At 44.2% G+C, this 9,809-nt stretch overlaps 1 protein-coding gene across 1 annotated transcript; it reads left to right on the top strand.

The window, feature by feature from the left end:
- The first annotated feature begins 2,174 nt into the window (after positions 1 to 2,174).
- Positions 2,175 to 2,972, top strand: LOC141685249 (uncharacterized). The gene has a single exon (XM_074490362.1). It carries the CDS (start codon positions 2,175 to 2,177, stop codon positions 2,970 to 2,972), a length of 798 nt encoding a protein of 265 aa, XP_074346463.1.
- Positions 2,973 to 9,809: the final 6,837 nt, after the last annotated feature.

The raw sequence follows: 9,809 nt of genomic DNA, 5'->3' as shown, positions 1-9,809 counted from the left end.
GCTCCCGAATTTTTATTAGGGAAGAAAGTAAGGGATAAGGAGGTAAAGTACTTTTATCACAAAAATTGGATAAAAGTTTTGGAGTAAAAGGATATAAAATTTATGTTCTTTTTATAAAAATTCGGGTGATAGTACATGTAGCTCCTGCAAGGACCAGGCCCGGACTCCTAACTCAATCCAGTCCCGCACACTACTAGTCCTAACTGGCCCAGTCCCGCAAGCCCAACCTTGGGAAATCCCAGCACGTGAAGTACATGCCGAAACGCATGATACGGACAACTGTCACCCATCAATCATGAGAATGATCAAGGCACGTGTCAAAAGATCCTCAGAACATTCCCCACCCAGTCTCGTCCCGACACGTGTAGAGCATCCACTCCAGCCAGGTATCCTCCGCTTCTAGAACCGACGACTACGATTCAAAGGTATCAAACCCTTAACCCTACCCTTGGGCTATAAATAGTCCAAGAATGAAAGGTTTTGGGGTTAATCACTCTCTCACACTCATATACACACACAACCACCTTGCATTCCTTTCTATCTTCATCTTTCCCAAAAGCGAGTTCTTACTCTCACACCGGAGGCGCCGCGGGACCCAAACCCCCCTTCCGGTGTTATTTTGTGGGAGCCCCATGACAGCTACACCCCCACAGCATCGAAGGATCCAGGCACGGCGTCGAAGGAGCAGCCCCGCCACCAGGAGTTACCATTTGGCGCTAGAAGGAGGGGCTCTCCATCCTTGGGTCTCGATGCCCCTGGATTCACCTTCATCAGCAAGCTCTTGAAATGGTCCATTTTTTAACTTGTAAAAACCCAAGCAACCAAACACTCTCATAAATATGAATGTTGTTTATTTAAGCCACGTTTGTATGTGCTTGTTGTTTTAGGCCATGTTTGTGTGAGCCATATTTCGTTGATTTAAGTCGCGTTTGTGTGTGTTATTGCTAGTCTCTATTGTTTCAGAACCCAGGTTTTGCTTTAGTTTGCGTATTGCCTCTGTGTTCTAGAACCCAACTGCGCTTATTCTATCACATTGTTAAGTAGTCCCAGAAGATTGTTTGAACTAGTCCCAGAAAGCTCTTTATTATTGTTCTGGATAGTTTTTGCAATTTTCAAAAAGCAACCTTAGATCGATATTATTAGTTGGAAATTTTTGTTAGTTGTTGTGGTACTTTTGAAATAATGGCAAGGCCAGAAAAGCATACTTCTAGAAGACCCTCTACTAGTACTCAGGTCTAGGAGCCGGACCACTCCCAGGCTCATGACCCGAGAGCCAACCAAGAAACATTCCGGGAGCAACCATTGCAACATACTCCAATTATGGAGAGGGTTGTCAACACTCGGGACGCTAGGAGTCTTATTGAGCTAGACCAATACAAATACACTAATGTCCAGGTGGCTAAAGAATATATGGCCAACCTCACAAGTGATGAGCTGGTAGAAGCAATCCGGCTCTACAGGCAGGAGCAAGCCCGGGTCCAGGATGAAGCCGAACTTGAGGAAGAACCGGAGGAGTCCGGGGACTCCCAGCAATCTAAGAGATCTGTCTTTGACCGAATTGGAGCTAGGGGAAGAAGAACAGAAAGGACTCGGACAACAAAAAAGAAGCAGAAGCGGCCAAGCAAAAAAGGTTAGAAGAAATGAGGGAGCAAATTAGAAAAGAAGAAGAAGAAGCAAAGCTCGAACTGAAGATCCAGAAAATAATGCATTTAGAAGAAGAAAAGCTACTGGCCAAGTCCAGGACCAAAAGATCCCGGTGAAATCCCACTTCGGAGCTGATTTCTGATGACGAAGAATAGGAGAAGCAGAAAGACCTAGAAGATATGATCTATGAATTGCAAAGGAAGCTAGACAGAGACTCGGGAATAGAAATTGGGGAAACATTAACTCCTTTCAGCCACTCCTTGGAGGCTATTCCCCGGTAGCGGGACCTGAAGCACTACAATTTCGATTCTTTTGATGGTCTGGGAGACCCAGAAAAACACTTGAACTACTTTGAGCAGATCGCGCAAATATATTACTACAATGACTTGACAAAATCAAGGTTTTTTGCATCAACTGTTAAGGGAGGGGCCCAGAGATGGTTCAGCAGGATCCCCTCCCACAACATCCATAGCTGGAAGGAGTTCCGTGCATCTTTTCTCTAAAGATTTCGAGCAAACAAGACACATAAAATGCATATGTGTCACCTGGAAACCATCCGCCGGCTTGACAATGAGTCCCTGTCAGCCTATATGCGCTGGTTCCAGGAAGCAATCAACAAGGTCTCGAACTTGGAAGAGCGCAAAGCTCTGAGCATCTTCAGGAGAAACTTAGATCTGGAGCATAATGAAAGATACATAGTGGAACTGATCAATAAGGAGCCACAAATCCTGGCAGCAGCCTACTCTATGGTTGCCAGATTAATAAAGGAAACTGATGTACTCCAGGCAATGAGGATGACCCGGAGTGGGGGATCCAGGAGTAAAAACTCTGATGACCGACCGAAAGGGGGTTACCATCAGGACAAGAAGTTCACGCAAAACCAGCAGAACCAAGAAAGACAAGCTACTCCAGTTTTTCAGAGACTCGGTCCTAAGCCAGAGTCCAAAAATGATCCAGGACCCGCGAAGCAGCCCCGAGAGCCGAAGCAGGAGCCGGACTGGACTCCTCTCAACATGACCCGGAAGGAAATCTTAAAGGAGGTAAAAGACAAACCTTTTTATTATCCTCCGAAGCCAATGCAAACTCCTCCGAAGAGCAGGCCATACAATAGGCAGTGCGCTTATCACGTGACACACGGACACAAGACGGAGAACTGCTTATCACTTAAGTACTTCATCGAGGACCAAGTAAAGAAAGGAAACCTAAACAAGTACTTGGTCCGGGACAGCAACAATAGAGGGGAGGTGCAGAAAAGAAGAAAAAACGTAGTTAATGTAGTCCTAGGAGGCTCCCTCTCCCCACCACGGAGCCCAGACTTCGGCGAATAAGTGCTTCCAATCTAACTACTCCCAGATCTGGTGATATCCTTCAGCAGTAAGGACTATGAAAGAGTCAACCCTCATCACAATACAGCTTTAGTTGTCACCTTGGACATCTTTGATAATAAAGTAAGAAGAATGTTGATAGACAATGGTTCCTCGGTAAATATTCTCTTCAAGCACACAGTGGATCGAATGCAGTTAGGGAGCGTCCGCTCAAGTGATTGCCGGGAGGACCCACGTTATGGGTTCAGACATAATTTAGTTTCGATTCAAGGGACCTTGTATCTACCTGTCTGCTCCTAACCAAGTAACTCATGTCATCAAGTTCTATGTCATCAACACTCCTTCATCATATAATGGAATTATTGGCAGGTCGGCTATAACCATGATACAAGCGATAACTTCAATCTCTCATCTCAAAATCAAGTTCCCAACCGCGACAGAAGTCGGGGAGATAAAAGAAGATTATGAAGTTGCTGAAACATGCTATAGCCAAGGGTTAGTCATGGCAGATACCCACCAGGACAACGAAAGGAAGGCCACAGTCCTTCACAAACAGTAAAGCATAAAGAAGCACCGACCCCAGCCAAGGGAAAAAATAACAAAAGAAGTACAACTCATTAAATCAAGTCCGGACCCAGAAGCAAGCATACCAAGTCCGTAGGGACCGACAAGCAACCAAGTCATGGTAGTCGACAAGCCAAATCAGGTCCTAGACCGAGCTAGTCCTACCATGCAAGCAACCAGAGACAAAGAATCAGAACAAGTCAACTTCTACTTGAAGAAGAACTCCGAAGCCCGGATTCATCATATGGTCTCAACTAAAGAACAAGCAAAAATCGAGGCAGCAGTTGAAACAGAAGAAGTTCAGGTTGATAAGAGCGGTCCTAACAAAAAGGTGAAAGTTGGGTCAGGAATCAAAAATTCCTTCAGAGAAAGACTAGTGTCCTTGCTTCGGGAGTACAAAGATGTGTTCGTCTGGAGTCCAAGAGACATGCCCGGACTACATGAGTCCATATTAATGCACAGTCTGGATGTCAACCCTAACAGAAAACCAGTCAAGCAGAAGCGAAGAAACTCCGCTCCAGAGAGGTAGAAGGCAATAGATGAAGTAGTGGAAAAGCTACTCAAAGCAGGAATTATCAAAGAAATTAAAAACCCGGAGTGGTTAGCTAATGTGGTCATGGTAAAGAAGTCGAATGGAAAATGGAGAATGTGTGTGGACTACACTGATTTGAATGGTCATGCCCAAAGGACGCATACCCTCTCCCCAATATTGAGCAGCTGATAAATGCCACCTCCGGACACATCATGCTCAGTTTCATGGACGCCTTCTCCGGGTATAACCAGATCAAGATGAACCCGAAGGACATACCTAAGACAACATTCATAACTCACAAGGTAGTCTATGCTTATGTGATATTGCCATTCGGACTGATAATCGCGGGATCCACTTACCAAAGAGCCATGAACAAGATATTCAAGTTCCAAATCGGGAGGAACTTGGAATGCTATGTCAACGACAAGATTTCCAAAGTAACAACTATATCAGGACACGTAGAAGATCTGAAGGAGTGTTTTGACAACTTGAGGAAGAACCAACTCAAACTGAATCCGGAAAAATATACCTTCGGAGTAGGAGCAGGCAAGTTCTTAGGTTTCATGATCAGCAACTGAGGAATAGAAGCAAATTCGGAGAAGATAAAAGCAATCCAGGAGATGAGGGCTCCCAGGACCTAAAAAGATGTGCAGAAGCTAGTAGGATCCCTAGTGGCACTCAGGAGATTCGTCTCAAAGCTAGAAGAAATATGCTTACCATTCTTCGATTTACTCAAGGGAGAAAAAAGAAAAAAAGAGGTCAACTGAAGTCCGGAGTGCCAAAAGGCATTTGAGAAGATCAAGTCCTACCTCTCTCAGCCACCAGTCCTAACTAAAGTTCAACCAGGAGAGCCTCTCTACTTATACTTATCAGCGGGAGCACAAGCAGTCGGAGCTACCCTAATCAGGAAAGAAAATGGAAGACAACAACCAGTTTACTATGTAATCCAAGTACTTAAAGATGTGGAAACTAGATACCCAAGACTAGAGAAGTTTGCCTTCGCCTTAGTCACAACATCAAGAAAACTAAGGCACTACTTCCAAGGAAGAGAAATCAGAGTGGTCACAAATCAGCCTCTAAGAAAGATAATTCACAAGACAGATGTCTCGGGAAGACTAGTCAATTGGGCTGTGGAGCTAAGCCAGTTCAATTTAAGCTTCATTCCCAGGACTCCCATTAAAGCTCAAGCACTTGTAGATTTCATAATAGAATACAACTTCCCGGAAGAAGAACCAGAGCCAATGAATATAGATCCGGAAAAAAACAAGATGCAAACCCATGAGCTTGGACCTTGAAAGTTGATGGTTCTTCAACAAACGAGAGATCAGGAGCCGGGCTCATATTAAAAAGTCCTAAGGGATTCAAAATTCAGACAGCTATATCTTTCGGCTTCCCGGCAACAAACAACCAAGCAGAATATGAGGCGTTAATTGCAGGACTAAAGCTCTCCGGGACTTTAAAGGTCCAGGACTTGGAAATCTACAGCGACTCCCGAATAGTGGTCAAACAAACAAACAGAGAATACATAGCAAATGATCCTATTTTGGCAAAATATCAAGCACCGGTTCAAAGTTACGTAACGTCAATCCCGAAGCATCAAGTCTTGCAGATATATCGAGAAGAAAATGAGAAGGCAGATATCCTATCCAAGCTAGTCCGGAACTCATCAGATCTGGACTGCTCAGTCTACTTTGAAGAACTCCAAAAACCTTTCATTGAATTCGAAGAAATATTGGAGATAGAAAGCAACCAGAACTCAATTACTCCCTTCATCAATTACTTAGAGAAAGAAGAACTCCCAGAAGACAAAGGCAAAGCCCAAAGATTGAAAGCAAAAGCAGCCAAGTTCTTCCTTGAAGAAGGACAACTTTACCGCATGACCTTATCCTCTCCTATTCCAAAATGCATCGGCCCAAAAGAAGCTAAATACTGTTTAATGGAAGTCCATGAAGGGATATACGGAGATCATATGTCCACAAAGGCTCTAGCTCATAAGATCATAAGACAAGGCTACTACTGGCCAACTATTCACCAGGATGCAATAGAGTTCGTGAAAAAATGAAAGGAATGCCAACTCTTCAGCAATGTGTCCCGGATCAGCCCGGTCCTACCTTCCTCAGTCCTATCACCAATCCCCTTTGCTATCTGGGGTATTGACATCATTGAACCCTTTCCCCGGGCAAAAGGAGATCTCAGGTACTTGTTAGTCTCAATTGATTACATGACCAAATGGGTTGAAGTGAAAGCAATGAGGACCATAAACCAGCAGGACTGCATAAAGTTTATGGACAATATTTTGATGAGGTTCGGGATTCTAAGAGTCCTAGTAACAGATAATGGACCGCAGTTCATCGGATCAGAATTCGAGTCCTACCTCTAGGAGCATGGGATCAAGCACAAAAAGTCATCAGTAGCATACCCCCAAGGGAATGGACAAGTAGAAGTCACCAACAGAATCCTGCTCCGGGGTATTGAGAAAAGACTCAAAGAAAGCAAGAGCAAATGGCTAGAAGAACTACCAAGTGTACTATGATCCTATAGGACAAGTCCCAGGACAAGCACATGAGAGACTTCATTCAAACTAGCTTATGGCACAGAAGCAATGCTTCCTATCGAGGTGGGATCTCCTTCTCATATAACAATACTCTTTGATGAAAAAGCCAACGAAGAAGGACTCAAAACAAACATGGAGTTAATTGATGAAGTCTAAGACCAAGCTGTAGAAAAAATGGAGAGATACAAGGAGAAGACCAGAGAGCATTTCAGTAAGAAGTCCAGAGTCAAAAACTTCCAAGTTGGAGACTTGGTTCTTCAAGACACAGAAGCATCAGATCCTACAAACACTGGAAAGCTAATGCCCAAATGGGAAGGACTTAGAATTAATCTTCTAAGTAAAGAAGCCCTCACTAGTCCGGACCAAAGATTAGTCTGAACTAAAGCAAACATGTTTACCTAGAATTAATTTTCTAAGTAAAGAAGCCACCACTAGTTCGGAACAAAGATTAGTCTGGACTAGAGCAACCATAATTACTTAGAATTAATTTTCTAAGTAAAGAAACCACCAATAGTCCGGACCAAAGATTAGTCTGGACTAGAGCAACCATGTTTACTTAGAATTAATTTTCTAAGTAAAGAAGCCACTACTATACGGACCAAAGATTAGTCTGGACTAGAGCAACAATGTTTACTTAGAATTAATTTTCTAAGTAAAGAAGCTACCACTAGTCCGGGCCAAAAATTAGTCTGGACTAGAGGAAGCACCCCACTAGTCCGGACAAATTATTAGACTGGACTAGGGCAAACACAATAACTTAAAAAATATTTCTAAGGCAAACAACGTATAGCAATGCGAAAATAAAAGCAAACAAAAGCAAACACATAAAAGTTAACCGGACCAAAATAGCCCGGAGCCAAGTACAATATTACAACTACAAATCAATCATCAGTCTAAAAACATCACAGGGACCAAAATTATAGTTCAGAGATCAAATATAAAGCTAAGAATCCGGAGCACTTGGAAGGAGGAAACTGGGGCAAGGACCATCGAAGGGCTTCGGCTCCCCGAGTCCAGACTCAATGTCCTGCTTGGCTTTAATAAATTCTTGCACAAAGCTATCCCAGTCAGCCTCCAGATTGGTCTTAATATGCTTCTCGGCGACTACCTAGCAACGACCAATCTCCGGAACCCTAACATTCGCAATTGCCCTGTCATACTCCTCGGACTTCTTATAACCTCGATGACCTCCCATTCCGGCCTCACGACATATATATGCTTTCGGAGCTCAGCCAATTCTGACTTCAGGTCAGCAGCTTCCTTCTCAGCATTCTCGGCCCGGGTTGTAACCTCGCCAAAATATTTGTTCAGTCCGGACATAGAGGTGTCCTTCACAATAATCTGGTCCCTCAGCTCAGAAATCTCGGTATCCTTTTCAGCAACATTAGTCCAGGAATTCTTCAACTCGTTATATGTGAGAGAAGCAGCTCCGACCATATAACCACCAATCTACAAACAGGAAAATGTAAATCTTACAAAATTTTCCAAGGCAAGATAGAAGAAGCAAAACAAAAACAGAAATATAATGTACTTGGCCCCAGAGACGAGTACACTCTTTCATGGTAGCATTGAATCTGGAGCTACTCATATCTTTCCATTCATCCCCAGTTGGGATTCCAGTCATGAAACGAGCAATCTTCTCTTCAAGCCCCGAACCACTCCTTCCCGAAACATCCTTCTCCACACCTTTGCCCTTATCTCTCCCGGACTCAGCACCAACATTAAACTTCCCACCCCGGGGAGGCTTCGAAACAACACTCTGAAGCATCTTCCTCCTCAGAGTGACCTCCACCTCAGGAACCTCCCCAAGAGGCTCAAACTCTTCCAAGTTTTCGAACTCATCCGTAACCTCCACTTCAACATCCTTCTCCGGATCCCTATGCCGCTCCCCGGACTCCGGTCTAGAAACAACGTTACTTTGAGATCCCTCCTCTGGGGAAGGGTTGGAGCCGGACCCACCAGCTGCAGCCTTCTTTGTCAGCTTGAAAACGTTTCCGAGCCCTTTTAAAGCATCAATGTACGCAGAAGAAGACATGTCCAGATTATAATGAGGTAAACCTGCCAAAACAAAGATAAACAAAAATATAAGTAGAAGTACCTTACAAAGATATAGTTCAAGGAACAAAAACAAAAAGTCCGGCTACCAACTAATCCGGACTACAAGTAAAACACTTACATCCTAGTATGTTCGTAGTCTTATACATCATAAATGTATCCCGGGTTAGCTGAATACCAAGGCACTCACAAAAGGAAAAAATAAGCCGAATAGCACCCCCCCGAAGAACAGCACAAGGGAACCTAGTCCGGACCCCCTCAGCAGCAATATAAGGGAGATATTGTAAGTCCAGACCCCTCAACATTATCAATTCCCCATTCTAGTGCTTCAGAGAAGACTGCTGAATAACAGGTCTGTAAGAAGAACCATAACCGCACTCAGCAGCTTGGAACCGCAGCTCATACAACGGCATCTGACTAGACTTAACCAAGCTAAAGATGTGGTGCCACAACCGGAATGTGGGCTGCACCTTAAACTTATTACAACAAGAAATAAATCAGGTCATCCACTTTATGCCGTTCAGAGTTATCTGCATCGGAGAGAGCCGATACTCATATTTGCACAAATGCTTCAAGAAGATATGCCAATGTGGATTCTACACGGACCGCAAACCTGGACGAATCCATCGGCCGTTCTATGATAAACCCTCTCTCCGGGCTCAGGCCACCTCCACTCAATCCGGGGATCCAACTGGAAAGTAGCCCGGATTGAGGGATCTTGGGCCGCGTGATCCAATGCGGCGTATTCATCCTTCAGCTCGTACGGTTCCTTCACTACAATACTGCCAGCAAACCTCCTGTCGAACTCAGCCCGGTCATAAGGGCCCGAACCAGAGTTAGGCTGCCTCGCATACCCGGACTTGATACTCCGCTAATACCAACTGTTCTCTATTTCTTCAATCTCTGGTGATGAAGTAGTTTGGAACATCAACCCACAAACCTTCCGGAGTGTAGGGCACCTTCCTAGGAGAAATTTTCCCTATCGTCAGCTTGGTAATAACATTAGCATTTGAAGTAAACGCCTTTTTCCCCATCTCGGTACGATCAGAATCGGTGGAAGAATCTGAATCCGAAGGGCCCGGGTAGCAAGATATGTAAGCCTTCGCACGAATTTTAGTCCGGACCATATACCTAA

This window comes from Apium graveolens, chromosome 9, assembly GCF_009905375.1.
Source record: "Apium graveolens cultivar Ventura chromosome 9, ASM990537v1, whole genome shotgun sequence".
In the NCBI taxonomy this organism is placed as follows: domain Eukaryota; kingdom Viridiplantae; phylum Streptophyta; class Magnoliopsida; order Apiales; family Apiaceae; genus Apium; species Apium graveolens.
This window is presented reverse-complemented; position numbering and strand designations above follow the sequence as displayed.